Genomic DNA, 26244 nt, shown 5'->3' with positions numbered 1-26244 from the left:
ACAGTTCAATTTTATACAGTATTATTTTTTACAAGCACTTTTCTGTCACTCTCAATCACACTTTTTCCGATGATTAAGCAGTAAAAGAAGAAGCAGTTTTTCTTTAAAAGAGAAGGCTACTGAGTATTAGTCAAGTATACTTTATTTTTTGACACCAAAATACCTTCCAGTAGCTCCTTCCTTTCCGTCCTTCCTTTCAGTAGCTTTTTTTCTCACCGACCCACGGCTGGGCTGCGGCCTCTTCACACTCAGAAAAGGATTGATCGTTAATCACCACGCTTGCTCAATACGAGTTTGAGGTTTCAGATTTATAGACCAGGTTTCCTGGAGATGTTGTCCTTCGTCAGGATATACTTTAAAAAGTACATGCAAACTTGCTTTGTTTTATTTTAATGAAAATATATCTTTCAGCGTCATGTGCCGGCTACAGCGTTGCGACATATCTCCTAGGTATATGTGACCGACACAACGACAATATCATGTTGAAGACTTCAGGTCATCTGTTTCACATAGACTTCGGTAAATTCCTCGGAGACGCACAGATGTTTGGTAACTTTAAAAGGTATGTATGACTTTTATCTTTATTTTTTTTACTTGGAGGCAGTTTGAGATGACTTTTAAATGTTCCCTGTCAATGTACTCCGAAGATTTTTGAAGCCCCGTGCATGCGTAGTTGTGTTTCTTTCATATATTTTGGCTACAATGAAGACACAGACTACAGGCAGTCGCTCCTGACTTTAAGCCGACCCCAACATTGTTGGGAAAAGGCTCGGGAGGTGATGACTGTACATATTCGTTTCGTTCGATTTGATTTATTTATAGATTTATTAAATAGAAATATGGTTTAAAGGATATTTTATTTACACAGAGACCGAGCCCCGTTCGTACTGACCCACGACATGGTGTACGTGATCAACGGCGGCGAGCGTCCCACGCAGCGCTTCCAGCACTTCGTGGAGCTGTGCTGCATGGCCTTCAACATTGTACGAGCTCATCACGATCATATACTGGATCTGTTTGCACTGGTATGTGTATATAATGATCAACAATACTAACAGAGACCAATCCCCTTCGTAATAACCTTATTCATCAGTCTCTGTACCTATTATTTGTGGATCGTTTCTATCGGATCAGCAGCAGGACACAGTTGTTTTGGTGTTAAAGCTAGACAGACATTACCTATGTATATGCATATATAGGTCAGGGAGGGAGTAAGCTCTCTCCCGCATTAGAGTGAGGTCTGCCACTCTAATACTTCTATGTGTTGAGCACGCAGACGGCGCAAGCGGTGTTGCTGCTATTGTTAAACGTTCACTAGCGGCTCGCGTTCGCTTGCATTCGCCAAGCTACGTACGAATCTGCGAGAACTAGCTTGGCAAATAGGGCATTTTTCCGCATCCCTCGCATCTGAAATGAAATTGTTTATTTTGCAAGTTGGACATTACATCACTTTTACACGTCATTTTAAGAACGCTGGGGTCGGCATTTCCTAACTGACTCATCCCTGAGAAGAAACGCCAAAAACAAACTCAAGGATCATAGTCTCTTTTAAAGTCCAAACATGTTATAAATCAAATAATATTGTGTGAGTGTCACCATGTACGCGGTCTGGAATGGCCTTTTGAGGAAAGAGCCACATCTGGACGTATTTTCGTGATATTTTACGTTTCTAAACGTACCTTACCTCATGTGTTCGCAGATGGCGCTATCAGGTGTATCAGGAGTGACGAGCGCAGCAGTAGGCTACGTCCGCGCGGCACTGCTGCCCGCCGCCACCAACGCCGAGGCTGCTGCTGCCTTCGCCAGGCTCATACACTCCTCGCTCAAGAGCAAGTATGTATTCAGTGTCCTGAACGATCTCTGGCAGAACATCACTTAGACCACCACCTTACAATTCGAAGTCACGCTGCCACTTATGATCTTGTACCGCGGAAAAAGCTGAGAAATTTGCCAGAAAGACAAATAAGCTACGCAAATCTTTATAATACGACTATGCTGTTATTTGATTGCTCTACCAAAAAAAAAACTAAACCGAAACTTTCTAGTCGACTTTTAATTGTTTGTCAGTTACCTTTTTTCTTACGCAGATTAAGCGACGAAAAATAAGTCTTTCTAAATTATTTCATTGCTAAGTAAATATTCTTTGGCAACAGGTTTTTACCAAAATAAATAGCGCGGAAACTTCAAAGACTATCCTTTTAGCCCTTAAGACATATGTTACTCGTATTTTCATCACAAATTAACGTTTATTTAAATAAACAGGTTCACACCGATAAACTTCTTCCTGCACAACTTGGCGCAGCTGCGCGCGAGTGGCGATCAGAGCAGTAACACTTCAGAACTACTGTCCTTCATGCCACGGACTTATACGTAAGTAAAACTTGTATTGATGAAAATACGGACAAAGGCCTCTTAAACTATGCATTTTCAAAGTATTAAACGTATTCAGTCTTACCACATAAACATTTAAACGTCTGTTGAACTCTTGTCTGTCTTGTCCAGATGGCCCATCTGGCCCTTCCAAATAATCTAGCAGCATCAGCAAATAAATCTAAATAAAACGTCTCTCCACAGCATGGCGCAAGAAGGTCGTCTAGTAAGCGTAGAATGTCTCGGCTACGAGAAACGCTACGACCCCGAAAAGCACTACGTCTACGCGCTACGCATCTACAGACAGGGACAGACTACGCCGTTCGTGTTATACCGCTCTTACAAGCACTTCACCGAACTTTACCAGAAGATTTGTCTGCATTTCCCACTGGCTAAAGTGCACAGGTAAGATATGTGGTCTGTTTCGTACTGGTAACTGGTTTGTAGTTAGATGTATAATTTTTTACATAAGATAAGTTTATTTAAATTTTATATATAATCCATTACTTTTGAAGTTTCGTCTATCATAACTATTTTTATTCTGGAACCCTTCGTTTACTAGGGCCGCGGTAACTATTTCGAATAGTAACGCAACTCCGGCAGGGTCTAAAACGTCTGGGTTTTCTAGTTCAGTAGAAGTACATAGGTGTGAGAAGTACAAAAAGTTCCAGTAAAAGACTACTATCGGTCATTATAACATTAATTTCCTTGTAAAAACGTGACTCATATAATAATCCTTTTTATCAAACAGATATCTAGCCTAGCCAACCTAAAAGTGTCAATTGTTGTTTAAATCCGCATACCTATTGATAACCTTAATACATCCTGCCAGTTATTACCTCCTAACCTCCACAAATATTTTTTTAATTTTGATATAATTTCCTATCAGGTATCCGTTTGTTAACGGGCTCATCACATGTCATAATTACTATCGCTAAAAATTCTTGTTACATAAATCACTTAGCAGATTAGATTAAAGTATTACAATCTTCGATTAGATTCAAAACAAACCTTTTACAATGCCTTAGTTTGACATGCAATTCATTTTATTGATAAATATAATATAATGATATCATTTAAACACACAAACTTTGCCCGATATACCGTTGAGTGGGGCTTGACTAAAACACAAGACAGACATACAAAAATATAAATGTATTTCTTAAGATAAAATAACGTCTCATAAAAATCTTATTTACACAATCCAAGGAACAAACGCTCAACCATTATAAACTGATATCAAGCTTCACTATTTTCTCTATTCCCATCATCCATTTTATAATTCAAATCCATGACTTTTTGCTTCGTTGCCGCAGCACCCACATTCACAGGTCTTTTAATATTTTCTCTATGTTGGGATATCATGTCCCAACTACCTGTATCAATAGGCTTTGCATAAGTTACGTTACCCGTGCTGTCTTTTTCCCCCTCTTGGACATCTGTGTAAGGGGGAGGACCGCTGCTTTTACTTATAGAACTATCTAGAGTGTTCGTTGAATGTGCCATTTGTCTTGAACCTTGTCCCAAGGGATTGTTTGATGTACTAGCAGTTGCTTGAGCCAAAGGATTCGCAGCAGGCTGGGGCGCCACCCTTTTCTTAGTTTTATTCTTCTTCGCCTCTTGAGCTTCTCTTTTCTCACTCTCTTTTCGCAACTTCTCCTGTTTAGCTTGTTCTTTTTGCGCTAGTTTCTCTCTCGATTTCTGTTCTGCAGCTCGTTGTTTGTCCAATTTCTTTTGTTCTTCTATTCTCTGCTTTTCAATCTTCTTTTGTTCTTCGAGTCTTTGTTTTTCTACTCTCCTCTGAGCGTCTAGTTTTCTCTCGCTGTCTGGTGGATTTTTGCTGCGGATATCTTGTTCAGCCCCGCGGGGGTCTTGTGAAACCCCGGGGTTTTCTTGCCTCAAGTTCGGTGGGAGGTTTTTGTTTTTTACCAAGTCGCTTGTGCTTTTGTTCTTTCGCATCGGTGGTGTTGGCTGGTCTAAGTTTGGTACGGATGCGTTCAGTGGGGTCGATTTCCTTTGCGTCTCACTGTAGTTGTGTCCTGTAATGTTGAATAACTTTTGTGAAAAACATGACTGAACAATAAGGTACGAAGAGGTCTAATATTATTATGCTTTGTTAAACCAGTGTTTTCAAAAAAACCAACTGTATCACTTGATAGTAGATTAGCGATAAATGAACGACCCACATTATCTCTCAACAGCGGGGTTTTACCACTTTTAAAAATAATCCATATTTAAAATATATTTACCAAAGAATTCATCTCTATTCGTCCTGTAGGCCCCGGTGACCGATGAAATCGCTCCGATATCATCTCGTTCCTTCTTCGATTTCCTGCTTCCATTGTAGAAGTTAAGGCTGGCCTTGAACCCGAACTTGAACATTAGTATAACGTTGCACACCACAGGAGAACGTCAGTGTTGCTATATCTCAGACTGGGTTATCAACTGAAAGAATTTAGAAAATCGAATAAATAGTTCTTCATAATTTTTACTAAGCCGGTAGGTATGATTATGATTCATTAATGCTTTGTTGGATTATCTTGCATTTATGATTGACGTATTCACATAATGTAATATGAAAAAAAAATGTACTGTTACTTACGTTTATGAGTACTTCAAATAATAGCAAACTAATATAAACCAAACATTTCAAATGCAAATAAACAGAGTAAGTCGTGACAACACTCGCGCAGCCATTACTGTTTAAATCAATACGCCTGTGTTACCAGATAAGATAAGGTGAGAGCCTCGAATAATGAGTTATCATTATATATCTTATCAAACTAAATTTGTTTCTGTGTAATTTTTGTTCGAATTAATATGAACAGCTGGTGTTTAGGAGTATTGTGGTTTTGGTTCATTATCTTAGAATTATAGTGGGCTAGTGTGAACTGCGATAAAGTATATAGTCATCTTAAAAGTATGTGTTGATTTGTACTTGAGAGATATTTTGAAGTTGTTTATTAATTGGCAACAAAAGGGCGTCGTTGTTGCTAGACAGCACAAATGTTTATTGTTTTGTTAGCAAAATAAGAAATTAAAATTTTTCGTTTTTCATTCATAATGAAGTCTCCAGCCTGACTCAAAAATGGGATTATGCTAACATTTTATCTTATCATTTATTTACTTTTCAACATATAATTTACATTTTTAAATATTAAATATAAAAATATAAAACATTAAAAATATAAAAAATAGGTTGCCACCGATATCGGGCACAGGGTACAAGGTACCCAGAGAGGTTAGGGTCCCAGAGACAGAAACCTCCTCACAATACGCGCCGTATCAAGGAGTACTGCCTTCTGAATCAGTCCCTTGATCCAGTCACCTAACGAGAGCCTCATGAGGTGCTAACATTATTATTATGTATGTCTCTAATTGACCACGGGACTATGGAGTCCCGGATTTTTGCAAGGCGAACGTGGGGCCGAAGCCAACACGCTGAAGCCCTTTTGAGATAACTTTAATGAAATGGTAACATTATAGTTCGGCCATTCAGAGAATGCGTTCCTGACACGTCGCGATTGAACTGACGACGTAACTTTGCAATGGCGTTGCAGTTACGATAAAAATATTTTTGCTGGTTGTTTACCGTTTTAACAATTGAGGAGCATTAAAACAACATTATTATATCAATAATCAATGAATGTAGTTACGTCGTCAGTTCAATCGCGACGTGTCAGGAACGCATTCTCTGAATGGCCGAACTATAATGAATACATTTTAGTACATTATGTATGAATCAAATATCCGGTGTGTTTTATCTATGTACCTGACCAACTTACGTATTTTTACAACGAGATTTATCGATGGATTAATTACGGCTTACAAGAAAATAAAGATAATCGAATTACAACACTAAAAATATCGCTTAAAATATGTATTTACCATAATGCAGATTTAGGTTTTTTCCTTGTATGGTTTGTGTGATTAGAATAATTTAATTTATGAACTCAAAACTATTATTTATCATATCTATTGGTGAAATTATTAGATACATGATTAATATTCTTGGGATCGATCGATCTCAGTGGCGTGCACTTGGAGAGGCCTATGTCCAGCAGTGGACTGCGATAGGCTGATGATGATGATGATGATGATGATTCTTGGGATAGATAATTTTAAACCTTGACTTTACTTTTATTATTTTCCTTGAATATTACTGAAGTGACAGTTACGTTCAGATCTTATATTATAGACGATGGAGTAACTAGGTCAATTTGACCCATCAGGTGCCTACATATCTGGAAAATAGTCATGCAAAAAAATTGCTTTACTTGGCAGCGATAATTATTAGACCAGATTTAGCTTTACCATTGAAGCTACTATTTTATAAATAAATTAAAAGTTCATATTTTATCTTCCAGTCTACCATCAGGCCTACACGTCGGTCGCTCGAACACGCGACAAGTAGCGGATCGACGCTTCGGCGACGTTCAAGCGTTCCTCACGTCACTGTTCAGTTTGGCTGATGAGATCGCTCACTCCGACCTAGTCTACACTTTCTTCCATCCGCTGTTGAGGGATCAGCAGGATGTGGAGCCGCAGAGGACGAGGAGAGGTCAGTACATAAAATTAAATGTTAGGAAAAATGTATAGTGTTAATCCTAACATTTTATGTCATGGATTTCCGCAAAGTAACGCCTGATTCCAATTTATCACGAGTAAAATAGTTTTTTTCGAATAGTTAAAGAACCTTGATAACCCTTTAAACCTATTCTTTCAAGGGTTAGCATGGAGGTTCTTAGATACTACTACTGAATAAAATATAATCTTTTAAAAATCTCCTTAACTGAAAACCGCGGTCATTCATCCAAGGTCTAACCGCAGCGCAGTTAGTGCAGTTTTAATAAATCAAAAATATATGATGATATTCCAAAAAAAAAGTTAACACTGGTTTAAAACATGTTTAACGAAAATTCCCGCACATATAAAAATCTTCAACACTAGTTAAACGTATGTTTAACTTAATTAAACGTTTGTTTAACTTTATTGCAATAACAATAGTAGTGTTCAAATATTTTAGAAGTTGGTAATTTCCATTCAATTTACCTTTATTTTCAGGTGAAACAGCAGAGCCAGAGAACAGCGGTTCGGGTTCACTGAAGCTGTCGGTGCAGTACGCGAGCGGAGTGCTCTCCGTGCTGATACTGCACGCGCAGTCGCTCGCACTCACGCCGCAGGGCCTGCCGCCCAACCCTTATGTTAAGGTAACGTAGCTTATAACAACTAAAAAAAAATATTACGATATAAATTAGATGACTAGATCACACGTTTCTTTAATCCAAAAAGGATAAAGCTATTGAAGAATCATACATTCCACAGTGCAGAGGTTTAACTTGCTTGCCATTTTTGTCTACAATATATATATATATTTGTCTTGTGCTAAAACTGGCTTATTCGACCAGGTCGAGTGGTTAGCAATTGTACACATAATAAGTCATGATAAAATATTTACCATCTATCTTCAATTTACTTTTTAAAACATGGCTATTTTAACAAACGTGCCTCAAAACATATATTTAGTGTGATCTTCATGTAAATTATCTCAGTGTATCAAACACATATTCATATATTAATAATTCTCTCTGTTTTCTTCAACAGGTGTACCTTGTACCTGACCCAACGAAGGAAACGAAAAGAAAGACACGAGTCCTAAAACGGAACTCGCACCCATCATTCATGGAGATGTTAGAATACCGTCTTCCTCTAGACGTTGTCACGACCAGAAGTCTTCAAGCCACAGTATGGCATTACGACTCGTTACAGGAAAACCAGTTTTTAGGCGGCGTTGTCATTCCGCTCAACGCGTTGCCGCTCCGACAAGAGACTGTGGGCTGGTACCCTCTCGAGTACATACCTCGGTAGCTAGTGCTGTCTCGCTCCGCACTTTGGAGCACTGAGTTCCCCATGTGATAGGTCTATTGTGCCCATTGTATTACGTAACGAGTAACGTCAGAATTATTTATACAACTTCGAAGTATCGATGTCGATATGCTTGTTATATTGAGTGTGGCCCAACCCTAGGACCCTTCAAATCTAAAGTGCGTTTATGAGTTTTATTAGCTTGGAATAGGGTTCAAAATAAAATGATTGACGCTCGTGTGATGTAGTCATCGATCTATTTTATCATGTTCCTTTATAAGGTCTTAATGTCTTAAAGAGGACGAAAGTAGCAGCGCGGGTTTTCCGCTACTCGTATTTATTTGAATATAAACTGGCATTTATATCAACTAATGTATTCTATACTTCACATTTTAATTTACATGAAATCTTTATATCTCCCATCTTCCATGGTAATTAATTTTATTGTAAAAAATCGCTTTCACCACAATATATTATTCGTAAAGAATTCTCAATAGTCTTATAATTGTATTCACAGCTTTCAGTATTGCCGTATCAATAAAAGTTCAATATTATTCTTCCAGTATTGCAATATTATATTATTTCTGTGTGGAACTTGTCCGATGTAAAATAAGATGTAAATATATTAGTGCCAAAATGCCTTGTGGGGTGTAGCTTCGAAGGCAGAGAGTGTAGGGTCTGAATTGAGTAAGAAGGTTCTAGAACTACCGTTCTTTTATATTAGAGATGAACGAAATAATATGCATTTATATAGAAGTGTTTCTTTCGTAATAGAAGGACGATAGTTCTAAAACTGATAGTTTAAAGGTTTAGCGACTAAACATTTCTTGTATGCAACACTTTTCAAACTGTCAAACATTAGTGTCAAAAGTGTTTTAAAGCTCTATGCCTTTATAAGCGAGAATCAGATGAAAAACGGTGTTGTTGCCATTCTATTCCTCGAACTTAATTATCGATATTTTTTAATCGCTGGTACGAATCTGTCTTCTTGGTAGATCTTGTAAGGCCTAAAGTGACAATATTGTCCGTCTAAATATTAAAAGCACATATCAATGAAGGATTTTAACCTAGTGACGTATCCTTGTATCGGTCTGTTGTTGGAAAATACCGTTAGGCGTGTGATAAAGTTTGAAACATTACACCTCACTCTAAGTATTCTATATCAAATATTATTAATGGCCAGTCAGCCCATTCATAGCTGACCTCAATGTAGATTTAAACATTTCAATATTTCTATCATATCCATCTTATTCGAATAACATTTTTCTTGGGACCAGTCCCTATATTTTAGCTAGGAATACCATTTTCTATGCCTCTCTTTTGATACCTTAAACATTTTTCTACATTTTATAAAATATTTCATACAAATAAATGTAGTTACGGTAAAGAGGTAACTAATTAAAAATGCGTATTGGCATCTATTATATTAGTCACATTCCAATAAATAAAACCTATTTTTAGATTACTTTTTAAAAGCTTTTGTAGCGATTGTGTTGCGTTTGGTGCTTGTGCGTCGAAATGTATCGGCGTTATGAATTGTTTATAGAAACACGCGAAACACAGATGTATTGTTTTCGTATATTTTTATATTATTATTATTTAGAGATCTGAATGGATTGTTACGGTCATCAATTATTATCGCTTAGTTTCAATGAAATATAACGCTTTACATTATTCGTATATCTGTGTTATTTGAATGTTATTCTTAATAGGTTATTTTTGTAGATTAATTATTTATTGGAAAATGTAATAATGACCGATGTATTTAAGATATATTTTTATTGCGAAACGCTATTGATATTAATTTTAAATACTTGTTTGATTTGCGCAAAAAACCTAATACAGTTAAAGTTTGGTTTGTCAATGTACTTTTGGAAGATAACTTTGTATGAAATCTGCGAGTTTGTAAGGTAATATCAATTATTGTAATACACGAATTTCATAGTATTCTTAATCATAATATTAGTATCGATGGCTTCCATTGTTCAGGTAGTTCTGAACTCAAGCAGCGTAATGTACATAAAACCTACGTAGATAGATTTTGTACCGCAGTCTGTCGGCCTAACTGGAACATAATAACTAGTTGTTGTCTAATGCGTATTGTGATGAAATTTACAATAAAATTGCTCTTGTATTAACTTTGGTTTTTATTTACTCCTATGTAAGTAGGTTAGGTACATAATAGACTCGATTATTTCCTTTTAATAAGTTATGGCAGGCATATATGCTGTACGTTTAATGATTACAACCTCTGGATGTCGTAATTATGCACCGAACATATTTCTCATGATCACAACTACATAGTAGCTTTACGATTCGACGTCATTTAAATGGTCATGTCTTCATCAGGGGACGGTGTCATCAGATAATCATTCACACCAAACTTTCTCTTCTTCAAGCCATTCAAACCTAAATGATAGGGTGCAGTAGCTTCAGTAGGTAGGTAAAACACTCCCGTCTTACTAAAGTTGGTTTTTGGTCCTAAAACATTGGTCCTTATAGTTCCATTAAAGCAGTCCCCTATTCTAGCGTTTGCGACTGAGTCGCATTGTACTGCGACAAATTTGTCAGGGTTGCTGTAGGCTAGGAGCCAGTAGAATGCTGATCGAATGTGACTGCATAGTTGGAAGCACGGCATTATGAAGTCGCCTTTTATTGATGTTTGAAATTCACCTGGGAAATATGAAAAAAAGTTTAGAATTCCAATACGCCTGTTATTGGGTTCATATGTATGTAGAAGATAGGGACAACGTATTAAGAGTGTTGACTTGACCACTAATGTTGTTTACGCATAGACGACATTTAAAAAAATATAGGGGAAAGCGTTTTTTTTCAAACAAAAGGAAAATAGTAAAGTCTATTTCACGAAAGAAGTCCCGCAGATGCAGCGCTAGTGTCTATACGATAGGTCAGTAAATACGTACAAAAATATATATAGTTCCATAATTTTCCGCGGGACTTCTTTTGTGAAATGGACTTTAAACTTAAATATTAACAAAGTTTATTGTCTTACCTCCATTAGCATAAAAGTCGACATGTCCCAAAGGCTGTGCTATCCCGAAGCCGTCGATGTTAGTGTGCAGCACGTCGACGTGATTCGCCGCGTCGGCGTGTAGGCGCGCCGTGGCCGGCACGTTGCGGAAGCACGGACCCGCCGGATCTAGGCCTAGATTGGAGCAAGTACAGTCTCGAGCAAAGGTTTATTGACTGATTTAGTTTTAGCTGGGAGAATATTTCTGCAATTTGATGCTCGAAACTTTTTACAAGAACTTTTTGTAATGTACCGTACATTCGATTTTGACGTGACAACGTCTTATAAATCGATGGAGCCGGCTGCACGCACGAAAAAACATGACTCATGCGGCGTTACCTCGCTCTGAGGCGTTACCTCGCTCTGAGGCGTTCCATCGCACAATCAGCCTACGCGTTCGGCAGCGTTCGACATCTGTCTCTCTCCCACTTGAGTGAGCGATGCGTCCGCGTAAACAGCTGCTATTCAATAATATATTTACATATTTTCGTCAAGTATGAAGTGCAGTGAAAAGTGACTGTGGTGTAAATTGTTTATAGCAACGATAATTGCGACGATAAAGGTAATGATTCTTTCGATATTAAATATATGTTCAGTGATATATTGTCGAATATTCGTGCTTTCATAATTAAAATAAATAGCATCAGTCCGCTAGTGCAGCGATTGTAGGTTATGCTATAACAAAACTATAATAATAAGGTAATAGGCCCCGCAGGGCATCTGAGGCGGATGACGGGGAGTAGCGACCCCGCGGGGCTATACAGGGCATCTGAGGCGGATGACGGGGAGTAGCGACCCCGCGGGGCTATATATCCGAGTGCTCCAGGGAGAGTATACTGTCCCCCATCTCCGGCCTGCCGGAGTGAAGCATGACGGGGGATAGGTCTCCCGCCTCTTGGCTTGCCTTCATCGGCCGGTCAGAGTGGAGTCGCTAGAGTAGGGTTAGCAGCCCGCTCGGAGGGTAGGTGCCTCGTGGTAAGTGGCGAGTGGGCCGGTGATGCTGGACCCACAGGGAGCGCGTGATCTGCGTTTAAAGTCCGCCGAGGTATCCTCACCCTTCAGCCGCTCATGTACCTGTTGCCCTCTTGTTGCGATTTAGCGACTGATTCCCGGGGGCCCAGTAAGTGAGGTGGCGAGTCTCCACCTGCCATTTTTACGTGTATTTATTACATTGTTATCGGCAGGTGCCATAGTTCCCGTAGTTTCCCCATTCCTAGTCCACTAGCATCCCATCACAATAGCCCAAGTAGTTTTCATCTATAGTTAGCAATAGTTTAGCACAGAACCGGGGATTGTCCTTGGGTACATTTCTATAGTGTATACAGGGATAATCGTCGGTTTTGTGTCACCATTTCATTAAAGTTGTCTCAAAAGGGCTTCAGCGTGTTGGCTTCGGCCCCACGTTCGCCTCCCAAAAATCCGGGACTCTATAGTCCCGAGGTCTGGTAGAGACATACAAGGTAATAGAACTATTTCACGATGAGTAAAAAATCAATTGCTTTACTATTCGATCGAAATAATTATGGAGCATAGCCAGTGTTGGGCAAAATGAAATCTAACTACTGATTACTAACTACAACTTCATATTGTAGTTAGTATTCAAAACTGCAAATTACATTAAATAATCGTAAAAAGTAGTTAAAAAATTTGATTACTAACTACAAATTTTAGTTGCAATCACGATTACGAGATTACTTTTTATAACTACCTACACATTTTAAATAATCAATCGCGCGTTCATGTACTGACTTGTTGTTTGCTAGTTAAGTACAGTTACCACGGAAGTCGAGCCCTGACTTTCACCTGCGCAGAAGTGATTTATTGGGTCCCTTTGGTGGTATGAAGGGAGCGCGGGGGCGGCGGTAAAGCGGTGATTGGCCCGCAGCGCATCGCGTCATAGCCATCACTCGGGATTGGTTCTTAGCTGCGGTTGACATACGTCAGGACGACGAAACACTTCGGGCCAATTTAATTGACACCAATTTTTATAAAATATATTTTTCTTTTGACGTGACAACGTCTTATAAATCGATGGAGCCGGCTGCACGCACGAAAAAACATGACTCATGCGGCGTTACCTCGCTCTGAGGCGTTCCGTTTAAGGCTTGAAGTGCAAGCGAGAGCACGCAACGAGTGACAAAGGCAAGATCGGCCTCCGCTTTCGGCAGCGTTCGACATCTGACGATCAATTTCTTATAACGTTGTCACGTTCGACTATCGTCAGTAAACCGACTTTACAGACAACCGTTTTTTTAGTTTCAGATGTTTACTAGTTGGACTCGTTGGGCTGATGGAGCACAATATGGGAGCCGCCCCCGAATAAACCAATGTATTATTTTACCTGTAGGTACGACGCTTATGCCCGTTTTCACCAACAATCTCTTAACGTTTCTCTAAGTGTCACTTAGAATAAGGGGTCCCCCAATAATTAAGGTTATAAGGACACTTAAGCTTTGGTGAAAACGAAATTCGTATTAAATGCTCTTAGGCGATCCATAAATTTAGGTGTTTGTTGGTGAAAATGGGCATTAGATATACAAAATATTAAGAAGCTAAATCTAGCTAGAGGTCCATACTCATTTCAAAGACAGTCTCAAGAACAGTGCCAATACCTACTTACTCCATAAAATATCGATTTCTTGGACCTACAAACAGAACCCGCTACTTATCTAACACCAACCACGCAACTATTACCTCCCATTGAATCGTACAAACCAGTAATCCTAGCGGGTCGTCGGCCGGTCAACTGTCGGTACGTGTCGGCTGCGAAGGACGCGATGTGGGCGCCCAGGCTGCCGCCCACCAGCTCAAGACGACGGGGAGATAAGCCCTGGAAGGTCAGGGAAGCAAGGAACTCGCCTAGTAGCTCACCCAGCGGCTTCGTGATGCGGGCAGCTCTGGGGAGGTAGGGGTAAGAGACAAATAGACTCAGTTCTGTTTTAATGTTATCACTTCAAAATAGGTGAGTACGTAAATAGGTGGATGAATTTATTATGTCTTAGATTAGAAATGGATAGAGGTTTGTTTGCTTCCTACTCTTAGGCTTCAACGGACTATTGACTAAACCCTAGTGTGGCATGAAGTGTGATAAGCTTTATATTAAAAACAACAAGTAAATCTTTCCATAATGTAGGTACTTTATGTTCATAAATATACCTACATCACTGCATTGATTTTATTACAGTTTTCTTACTAGGTCATTCGTGGTATCACCTTTTTCCACCACATGACATTCAAATCTATCAATCAATGAATATGATCGTCGACTGTCTCTAAACATGCACAATTGCATATCCATCTCAATACGAGTTCCAAGTGGTTCTAGACGGCAAATTGCGTGTTTCCTTTTGCGTGTGCGCAAGGAGAGCAAAAAGTAGCCACCGCCCGCGCCGGGAGATAGGTCGCGCATGTGCAAATGTCTTGGGTTCAACTGAAAGCGTGTTAGCGACTGGCTACCGTTTGGAAAGATTTTTTTTGCGAGAGACTGACTGACAGAGGAGTATAAGTTCATTATATTGTAGGCAACAAACTGAAATGTTGTATTTTAAATCCGTCGCTGTTATAACGGACTATCGAGTTTGGGTAGTTGAGGAGTTTGAGAGTTAAATATTATTTCACAATACCTTTGTACAATATCTTCTCCTCGGTGTTAGTGAGATTTCATAAACTTGAATGTTATTTGTTCGTTTGTCAAGATCGCTACTAAGAAGCTTTGGGACCCGTCTGATAATTAGCATATTAAGATCTCATGGGAACGTGAATGTTATTTTTATCATTAGAGAGTCGAGCGCAGACAACAGGTGCCTTTAGGATGAAATATTAAAACGAAAGTGTTCAGGAATTTGAAAGGCTTTTTTTGGCATGAAAGGATTTCAAAGGACGGCGTTGATCTAGGTATTTAAAGGCCATTCATTTTAGCTGATCAGTGATGCCGAATAAAGGGGAGTTTTGCTGTAGAAAAGAAGATATATTTAATTATTTACTTGTAAGTTCTTAATGAGGTTTGGACAAGCAATAAACCTTTAGGTTTTCTGCCAAAGAAGCTGGCCTCCAGACTCCAGGCCAGCATAAAAAAACAACTGAACGGGTTTGAGATTTAGCCAGCCAGTACCCCAGCACTCAACCAGTTTGTAGGTATTGGCTAATGACTTGCATTGCTTCCTTCGATCGTTCCCTTTATGGAGAGCTCCTTTATAAGCCTACTGTGTGAAACTGTTATGTAACAGCCCTGTTATGCAGTTCGAAAGTTTCAAAGCTTTGTGTCGCAAAATGGATTGAAATTGTTTTAGTTAGTTGCAGTTTGTGAGATAGGTTTAGGAATAATTTTAATTACTGGACCGCAAAATGTAGACCACAGGACCCAAAAGTTAAAACACCAACGTGACTGTGTGATTCAATTCTAGGTCAGACAAGTACCAATGCCAAGTTTCTAAGTTTGTATGTACCTACTTTCTATGTATATTTTGGACACCAAGGTAAAGGAAAACATCTCGAGGAAACCTGGACTATGAAGTCTGAAATCCTAAACTCGTATAGAGCAAGCGTAGAGATAAACGCTCAATCTTTCTATATGTGGCCGATGATGATCCAAAGATCTAATGAAACCTGAAAAATCTGTTTAGGAAATAAAACAAGAAATACACTTACATTGGATAAGTTCGCACGAGAATGGGAAATATTTCCAATACGATGACGTTTCGTCCTAGTTTCAGGTACATTGATATGAAGGAGCGCACAATTGGAGAGAAGGAGCCGTCCAAGTAACCGCTGATCATCACCTGAAGAGTTTCAAAATATGTATGTTGTAACTTTAGGCGGATATATTCAGGCCTCCAGGTAAAAAAAAAACATAAATATTCTGGACTCTTTTTCGGACAAACTTGCAAAGAAATGAGCAGACGAAAGATTTAGGTTAATAGTAGCCTGTAGCCTCTCTTAATTTAAATTTAATTAAGAGTTATTTTGAGATTTATATTATTTAATAAAATAAATATATGCCTACCAGGGAATTTATTTTCGTACCTATATAAAATATCTTATATTTAACAGGTTACATAAAATAAATACGTAATACAGACATTAACATTTAGCAAAACTCAGCAGTAAACCACGGCAGCTAGCGGAATTGTGTAATCTGAGTGATTTAATTGGAACCTTGATCGTTAACGTGAATGAATATTAGCTTATTATATAATTGCTCGCCATATTCGAGTCACGGCCGCCATCTAACATTGATGCTATCGATTTCGATTTTGATGTAATCTGATAATAATTCGAATATTAGTAGCTAGAGATAATTTTGATGAACAGAATGCTTTCTTTAAATGGGACTATTTACAGATTAAGGTTAGTGCCTACCTAGATCTGTAAAACGGCTAAGAGAACAACATATCTTTTGGTGGTTTATCAAACACAATATAATTTCAAAATTCTAGTTTCAGACCACACTGTCGCATTGGCTCGTAAGATCTATGGAATAGAAATTGTTTTCGGCTACCGATTTTGATTGACGGCGATAAATATCAATCCTTGCATCCATCCAGACCAAGCTGTAGGTACTAGGTTATAATAAAAAGTTGATACGATATTTACCACGTGTTACGAAGTTTCCTACCTGAGTTTTCCGTTTCTTAAAGTCAAGGTGTTTGGCTGCGGACGCGGCGCCCTCCGTGCTAAGCTTACATCGTACCTCCCGGTGGCCCAGGAAGCCTGAAGTTGGGTACACTACTACCACTGATAGTGATCGCTTCGTGGCCTCTGACAAGATAGTCGTTCGATTCATTCCTGGACCTGGGTAGGATAGAATATTCTTTATTTTCAACATAAAGAGCAGTCTTTAGAGGTCAGGTTCCGGATTGGTAGCACTATTCAATGATAACACTGTGTTGGGGTCGGCTTCCAGTCTAACCGGATTCAGCTGAGTACCAGTGCTTTACAAGAAGCGACTGCCTATCTGACCTGCTCAACCCAGTTACCCGGGCAACCCTGTGTACTAACGCTGGATTTATATCAGATGTTACTAACCTTAGAGTTACAATAGTGAAGAAAAAGTATCATCAAGTGTATGGGATACAAAATAAGGATCTGGTTAAAACTAACTCACAATCAGCCATAAACCCAGCCGGCTGTCCAGTATCCGCTTGCACGCATACCACCAACATCAAAATCACCACAATTTTCATAATCACCACAGTAATATTTCAACTAATACATCGTCGATTACCAACACATCACGTGCGTGAGACCACCAGATGAGCATTGAACTAACCCGATACAGTATTAGTTTCCTTTGCTAAGGCTAAAATATAGTCGTGCATATAATTGACACGCCAACTAAGAACTAAAAGGATTTGTGGTTTAGATACACGAGAACAATTTTGTTATTACCATATACAATGTGTGTTAAGTAGCTTTGCTTGCCATCATGGGTGAAACTGGGGCCGTCGAAGAATTTAAAATTAAGTGAGTTTGAATCAGTTTAAGGTCAGCTCGAGAGCAGCGATCGACTATATAATTTAATTGATTAGGGATTTTTTTAAATAATAAATGGTCCAAATGTGTGATGATGATAGAATGACGGTTGATATGTCTATTAATTGCTCTATTCATTCTAGTACCTACGGTATCTATATTCCTTGGTTCCGCTAAGATACTTCCGTTGCATTACTTGTACATAATAGAGTACAGAGGGGCAGTACCTAATGTAGTATATAGAGGCAGTACATAATATAGTACATAGAGGCAGTACATAATGTAGTACATAGAGGCAGTTCATAATGTAGCACATAATGGAGTATATAGAGGCAGTACACAATATAGTACATAGTGGCAGTACATAATGTAGTACATAGAGGCAGTACATAATGTAGTACATAGAGGTAGTACACAATATAGTACATAGAGGCAGTACATAATGTAGTACATAATGTAGTACATAATGTAGTACATAATGTAGTACATAATGTAGTACATGATGTAGTACATAGAGGCAGTACATAATGTAGTACATAGAGGCAGTTAATAATGTAGTACATAGAGGCAGTACATAATGTAGTACATAATGTAGTACATAGAGGCAGTACATAATGGAGTACACAGGGGCAGCACATAATCTATACTAAAATTATAAAGAGGAAAACTTTGTTTGTTTGTTTGTTTGGTTGTAATGAATAGGCTCAAAAACTACAGGACCGTTTTTAAAAATTCTTTCACCATTCGAAAGCTACATTATCCACGAGTAACATAGGCTATATTTTATCCCGGTACGGGCAGTAGTTACCACGGGACGCGGGTAAAACCGCGGGAAAACGGCTAGTGGAGTATATAGAGGCAGTACATAATGTAGTACATAGGGGCAGTACATAATGGAGAACATAGGGGCGGCACATAATGGAGTACATGTGGGGAAGTACATAATGGAGTATATAAGGGGCAGTACATAATGTAGTACATAGGGGCAGTACATAATGTAGTACAAAGGGGCAGTACATAATGGAGTACATAGGGACAGTACATACTGTAGTGCATAGGGACAGTACATAATGGAGTACATAATGTAGTACATAGGGACAGTACATAATGGAGTACATAGGGACAGTACATTATGGAGTACATAGGGGCAGTACATAATGGAGTATATAGAGGCAGTACATAATGTAGTACATAGAGGCAGTACATAATGTAGTACATAGAGGCAGTACATAATGTAGTACATAATGGAGTATATAGAGGCAGTACATAATGTAGTATATAGAGGCAGTACATAATAGAGGCAGTATATAATGTAGTACATAGAGGCAGTACATAATGTAGTACATATGGGAAGTACATAATGGAGTACATAGGAGCAGAACATAATGTAGTACATAATGTAGTACATAGGGACAGTACATAATGTAGTACATAGAGGCAGTACATAATAGAGGCAGTATATAATGTAGTACATAGAGGCAGTACATAATGTAGTACATATGGGAAGTACATAATGGAGTACATAGGAGCAGTACATAATGTAGTACATAGAGGCAGTACATAATGTAGTATATAGAGGCAGTACATAATGTAGTATATAGAGGCAGTACATAATGTAGTACATAGAGGCAGTACATAATGTAGTACATAGAGGCAGTACATAATGTAGTACATAATGGAGTATATAGAGGCAGTACATAATGTAGTACATAGAGGCAGTACATAATGTAGTATATAGAGGCAGTACATAATTTAGTACATAGAGGCAGTACATAATGTAGTATATAGAGGAAGTACATAATGTAGTATATAGAGGCAGTACATAATGTAGTATATAGAGGCAGTACATAATGTAGTACATAGAGGCAGTACATAATGTAGTACATAGAGGCAGTACATAATGGAGTATATAGAGGCAGTACATAATGTAGTATATAGAGGCAGTACATAATAGAGGCAGTATATAATGTAGTACATAGAGGCAGTACATAATGTAGTACATATGGGAAGTACATAATGTAGTACATAGGGACAGTACATAATGTAGTACATAGAGGCAGTACATAATGGAGTTCATAGGGATAGTACATAATGGAGTATATAGAGGCAGTACATAATGTAGTATATAGAGGCAGTACATAATGTAGTACATAGAGGCAGTACATAATGTAGTACATAGAGGCAGTACATAATGTAGTACATAATGGAGTATATAGAGGCAGTACATAATGTAGTATATAGAGGCAGTACATAATAGAGGCAGTATATAATGTAGTACATAGAGGCAGTACATAATGTAGTACATATGGGAAGTACATAATGTAGTACATAGGGACAGTACATAATGTAGTACATAGAGGCAGTACATAATGGAGTTCATAGGGATAGTACATAATGGAGTATATAGAGGCAGTACATAATGTAGTATATAGAGGCAGAACATAATGTAGTACATAGAGGCAGTACATAATGTAGTACATAGGGACAGTACATAATGTAGTACATAGAGGCAGTACATAATAGAGGCAGTACATAATGTAGTACATAGAGGCAGTACATAATGTAGTACATAGAGGCAGTACATAATGTAGTACATAGAGGCAGTACATAATGTAGTATATAGAGGCAGTACATAATGTAGTATATAGAGGCAGTACATAATGTAGTGTATAGAGGCAGTACATAATGTAGTACATAGAGGCAGTACATAATGTAGTACATAATGGAGTATATAGAGGCAGTACATAATGTAGTATATAGAGGCAGTACATAATAGAGGCAGTATATAATGTAGTACATAGAGGCAGTACATAATGTAGTATATAGAGGCAGTACATAATGTAGTGTATAGAGGCAGTACATAATGTAGTACATAGAGGCAGTACATAATGTAGTACATAATGGAGTATATAGAGGCAGTACATAATGTAGTATATAGAGGCAGTACATAATAGAGGCAGTATATAATGTAGTATATAGAGGCAGTACATAATGTAGTATATAGAGGCAGTACATAATGTAGTGTATAGAGGCAGTACATAATGTAGTACATAGAGGCAGTACATAATGTAGTACATAATGGAGTATATAGAGGCAGTACATAATGTAGTATATAGAGGCAGTACATAATAGAGGCAGTATATAATGTAGTACATAGAGGCAGTACATAATGTAGTACATATGGGAAGTACATAATGGAGTACATAGGAGCAGAACATAATGTAGTACATAATGTAGTACATAGGGACAGTACATAATGTAGTACATAGAGGCAGTACATAATAGAGGCAGTATATAATGTAGTACATAGAGGCAGTACATAATGTAGTACATATGGGAAGTACATAATGGAGTACATAGGAGCAGAACATTATGTAGTACATAGAGGCAGTACATAATGTAGTATACAAGGTGTTGATTTGCATTTGTGCCATAGTTCAGGAGGAGGACATACAATACGTAAATAATCGATTGGAATTACAGTAGATGGGAAATAACTAATATGCACTGATTTTTTTGTCATTGCAATGTCGTGGTATTTCTGAAGTAATCCAATTTTATGAATGAAATTTATGAGTGATCGTAGCGTATGCTTTGTGTTTGCGTTTGTGTGAGGGTGCAGCACGGTTTTAACGCCAGTAACATACGCGCCAAGTTTAAATAAGGCTAGATGACATTTACGAAATTCCGAAAAAAAAAATAAAGAAAAAAAATTACGTACCAATTTTTTTTATTGATTTGGGTCAAGAATCATTAGCATAATTACCTCCTTGAATATGGCACGGATGCAAATCAACAGCTTGTATAGAGGAAGTACATAATGTAGTACATAGAGGCAGTACATAATGTAGTACATAGAGGCAGTACATAATGGAGTATATAGAGGCAGTACATAATGTAGTATATAGAGGCAGTACATAATGTAGTACATAGAGGCAGTACATAATGTAGTACATAGAGGCAGTACATAATGGAGTATATAGAGGCAGTACATAATGTAGTACATAGAGGCAGTACATAATGTAGTATATAGAGGCAGTACTTAATTTAGTACATAGAGGCAGTACATAATGTAGTATATAGAGGTAGAACATAATGTAGTATATAGAGGCAGTACATAATGTAGTATATAGAGGAAGTTTATAATGTAGTATATAGAGGCAGTACATAATGAAGTATATAGAGGCAGTACATAATGTAGTACATAGAGGCAGTACATAATGTAGTACATAGAGGCAGTACATAATGTAGTACATAATGGAGTATATAGAGGCAGTACATAATGTAGTATATAGAGGCAGTACATAATAGAGGCAGTATATAATGTAGTACATAGAGGCAGTACATAATGTAGTACATATGGGAAGTACATAATGTAGTACATAGGGACAGTACATAATGTAGTACATAGAGGCAGTACATAATGTAGTACATAATGGAGTATATAGAGGCAGTACATAATGTAGTATATAGAGGCAGTACATAATAGAGGCAGTATATAATGTAGTACATAGAGGCAGTACATAATGTAGTACATATGGGAAGTACATAATGGAGTACATAGGAGCAGAACATAATGTAGTATATAGAGGCAGTACATAATGTAGTATATAGAGGAAGTACATAATGTAGTACATAGAGGCAGTACATAATGTAGTACATAGAGGCAGTACATAATGTAGTATATAGAGGCAGTACATAATGTAGTATATAGAGGCAGTATATAGAGGAAGTACATAATGTAGTACATAATGGAGTATATAGAGGCAGTACATAATATAGTACATAGAGGCAGTACATAATGTAGTACATAATGGAGTATATAGAGGCAGTACATAATGTAGTACATAGAGGCAGTACATAATGTAGTACATAGAGGCAGTACATAATGTAGTACATAGGGACAGTACATAATGTAGTACATAGGGACAGTACATAATGTAGTACATATGGGAGGTACATAATGGAGTACATAGGAGCAGAACATAATGTAGTACATAGAGGCAGTACATAATGGAGTACGTAATGTAGTACATAGGGACAGTACATAATGGAGTATATAGAGGCAGTACATAATGTAGTATATAGAGGCAATCCATAATGGAGTACATAGAGGCAGTACATAATGTACTACATAATGTAGTATATAGAGGCAGTACATAGAGGCAGTACATAATGTAGTATATAGAGGCAGTACATAATGTAGTACGTAATGTAGTATATAGAGGCAGTACATAATGTAGTACATAGAGGCAGTACATAATGTAGTACATAGAGGCAGTACATAATGTAGTACATAGAGGCAGTACATAATGTAGTACATAATGGAGTATATAGAGGCAGTACATAATGTAGTATATAGAGGCAGTACATAATGTAGTACATAGAGGCAGTACATAATGTAGTACATAGGGACAGTACATAATGGAGTATATAGAGGCAGTTCATAATGTAGTATATAGAGGCAGTACATAATGTAGTACATAGGGACAGTACATAATGGAGTATATAGAGGCAGTACATAATGTAGTACATAGAGGCAGTTCATAATGTAGTACATAGAGGCAGTACATAATGGAGTATATAGAGGCAGTACATAATATAGTATATAGAGGTAGAACATAATGTAGTACATAGAGGCAGTACATAATGTAGTACATAGAGGCAGTTCATAATGTAGTACATAGAGGCAGTACATAATGTAGTACATAATGTAGTATATAGAGGCAGTACATAATGTAGTACATAGAGGCAGTACATAATGTAGTACATAGAGGCAGTACATAATGTAGTACATAGAGGCAGTATATAATGTAGTATATAGAGGCAGTGCATAATGTAGTACATAGGGACAGTACATAATGGAGTATATTGAGGCAGTACATAATGTAGTACATAGAGGCAGTTCATAATGTAGTACATAGAGGCAGTACATAATGTAGTACATAGGGGCAGTACATAACGGAGTACATGTGGTGCAAGAGCTAGCCGTTTATGTCCATTGTCATCAGGTCAGAGTCTGATGATGGGCGGAACGTAGGGTCAAAACTTGACACTCAGGTTAATGCTTGATAGCACTATTCAAAGTGAAGGTTTGGAGCTGACTGGATGATGGAGACCAGAGAAGGTCGAGGGATCTCGACAATGGAATTTATAAACTAACTCTTATTTTTGCTTATATTATTCGTATTGACGAGACCTTTCCATTAATGACATACCAAAAAAAATCACAAAACAAAGTACTTAAAACAAGTGTAAAAAATACACGTCAAGAACAGTGTGTATATCAAAATTATCTAAGAGAAAGAGGAACTAGAACTCATAAGACGTTTATTTTCTTGACGGGCGAGATCTAATCGGACCAGTGCAATTTAATGATCGAAGGATAACTGGCAATCTCTGAGTTCTTGAAACTGGGCAATTGTTATATCCTAGCTAGGTTCATAGTCGGGAAGGTATAATATGTCCGTATTAATATAGGGTTTTATACTTATTTAATTTGACTTTAAAGGAAATGTTCATTAGATAGAAACTAATTAAATACTTGGACAGGTTGAAAATACCGAACAGATTATTGATGATCATTCTTACCTTAGTATAAATATTTATTACGATTATAACGAAGGGGATGGGACTGGTATTAGGAACCTGGAATTTAATTTAATTTACTTTTTAATCATTTTCAAGCTGAATGAAAATATATCTTCTCCCCTGACTGAAGCGTATCTAAAAGTATATTCGCAATTCCATTGATCTGTCTTCCCTGAAGATGGACAATACAATAGCAGTATTGAATTCAGTATTTTTCAAATAATTTACATTGCCAATTTTAACTTTCTATGTCCTAGTCGCGCAGATGTTCTCTATTCTTATAGTTATTGCATAAAAACTGTACGGTATGTTGAACTTCATGATCTACCTCTACATTAATTACAAACTCGAAAATACTTATAAATCATTAGATCAGAGGCATTGATTGGATAATCCAATTATTTTACTTAAGTGCACACTTCGTTCGTTGGCGCATCCTCTATTTTAGAATCAAATGCTGTCAGTTCGTTAAAATATTGATTTAGTTACTCGTGGGGCAAATGCAGCTCTTATGTATATCGTCATCATAAATTATTTCAATTTATAAAGAATTGTTGAATTATTGTAATATGATTAAGCCATACCATTGTTTGACCTCCCGTTGTTTTATATTTAGTTCATTATTTTCATTGAATCTCTATATCTCTCTTATTGTAAATGACAATAGGTAATCAGTAAACCTTACGTACGTGTTTGGTGATATCCCTTTTGGTATAATATTATCGAGGAGAAGAATTATATTAAATGCGATCTTAGGAACTCCTGGGCCGATTAGAAAAAATATATAACCCCTTTATTGCGTAAAGTCAAGATGTAAGCAACTTTTAATCTAGATGTTAGAAGTAATCATCCCTCGTTGGCGACGACACAGTGGGAGGAACCAAGTCATAGATACTCAGAAGAATTTACAGAATTCGTAGCGTATTTAGAAGACCGGCTTTTTAATGGTTTTGTTATCATTGATGCGCGGATGTCGGCACCAGTACTTCTAGTAGTTGGACCAGTTAGTTAGGACTTGTAGAATGTTGATGAGTGCGGCAAGAAGATTGAATTAAAGAAATCTGTTAAATTTGATTTTTTGCTCTCTGACTATGTTCTAGTTCTTAAATAGTTAGTGGCCAGTCCTGATACTGATTATGATGATTAGAGACTTCAAGTAGGATGAATCACCAATATGATTAGCGTGAGAATCTGGTATCTGGCAACTAAATTAAGGTAAGATTATTTTAGGAGGACACTGTCGTCCAACACCTCATTCGTACAGTCAGGGGCGAACGATAAGAAAGAATGTCTTTTATGAACTGATTTGACTGATAATTAAACAACTTCTTGAGTCAAGAATTGTCGTATTGTCAATCTTCCATGTTTACTTAAATACATTCTAATGAATACGATACATAACAACTAATGAATTAAACATGTATTGAAAGTTAGTCGCATGAGAAATATCCTAAACATGCTTGAGAAAAATAACATCGGAAGTGAAGGAAATAGTTTCTGCATTACTTGATGCGTACAGGTTTCTAGAGTCCGAAGAAACGAATTTGTTAATGAGATTGTTCCCTTTTTCGGAGGAGGAGCACTGAACTGCTAAGAGACTGACAGGTTAAGGAGAAACGTCCGGAAAATCATAATAATTTTACTGTGATTTACTGTCGCTTAATGTTCATTCACGTAACCCCTTTGTGTTCTGACTTTTGTTATATTAAACGGGAGACCATTGTCTACTCTTCTGATTACTAATTTTGATGATGTAGAACACAATTATCTTTTGAAAAGATTCATTGAACAAAATCCTCGCATAAAAAGGCAGTTTGCAATAATAGTTCGTTGACCAAAGAGGTCAACAAGAGATCAATTAACAATAGACAAACAAGTAATAAAAACAAACAAATCGTGGGAACCTGATGACGCTC

The 26244-nt window shown here is 37.5% G+C and overlaps 3 protein-coding genes across 3 annotated transcripts in view; 1 reads left to right on the top strand and 2 right to left on the bottom strand.

The window, feature by feature from the left end:
- Window positions 1-10373, top strand: part of LOC124632742 (phosphatidylinositol 4-phosphate 3-kinase C2 domain-containing subunit alpha) — a 37838-nt gene extending 27465 nt beyond the window's left edge. Inside the window, exons 25-32 of the mRNA XM_047167700.1 lie at window positions 412-562; window positions 869-1025; window positions 1700-1833; window positions 2263-2370; window positions 2575-2775; window positions 6738-6931; window positions 7435-7580; window positions 7975-10373. Coding sequence (XP_047023656.1) covers window positions 412-562; window positions 869-1025; window positions 1700-1833; window positions 2263-2370; window positions 2575-2775; window positions 6738-6931; window positions 7435-7580; window positions 7975-8238 — 1355 coding nt within the window. The 3' untranslated portion in view covers window positions 8239-10373. The remainder of the gene's footprint in view (window positions 1-411; window positions 563-868; window positions 1026-1699; window positions 1834-2262; window positions 2371-2574; window positions 2776-6737; window positions 6932-7434; window positions 7581-7974) is intronic.
- LOC124632740 (kinesin-related protein 12-like) lies at window positions 3507-5131 on the bottom strand. The gene is made up of 3 exons (XM_047167698.1): window positions 4973-5131; window positions 4620-4815; window positions 3507-4409 (listed from the first exon to the last, which is right to left on the bottom strand). Exons 2-3 carry the CDS (start codon window positions 4750-4752, stop codon window positions 3610-3612), a joined length of 933 nt encoding a protein of 310 aa, XP_047023654.1. The 5' UTR covers window positions 4753-4815; window positions 4973-5131; the 3' UTR covers window positions 3507-3609.
- Window positions 10368-17448, bottom strand: LOC124632744 (lipase member H-B-like). Its single transcript, XM_047167702.1, has 6 exons — window positions 17370-17448; window positions 16881-17056; window positions 15914-16044; window positions 13982-14163; window positions 11249-11401; window positions 10368-10908 (listed from the first exon to the last, which is right to left on the bottom strand). Exons 1-6 carry the CDS (start codon window positions 17446-17448, stop codon window positions 10562-10564), a joined length of 1068 nt encoding a protein of 355 aa, XP_047023658.1. The 3' UTR covers window positions 10368-10561.
- Between the last annotated feature and the right edge of the window lie 8796 nt (window positions 17449-26244).

The sequence above is a fragment of the Helicoverpa zea genome, chromosome 8, assembly GCF_022581195.2.
Source record: "Helicoverpa zea isolate HzStark_Cry1AcR chromosome 8, ilHelZeax1.1, whole genome shotgun sequence".
Taxonomy (NCBI): domain Eukaryota; kingdom Metazoa; phylum Arthropoda; class Insecta; order Lepidoptera; family Noctuidae; genus Helicoverpa; species Helicoverpa zea.
This window is presented reverse-complemented; position numbering and strand designations above follow the sequence as displayed.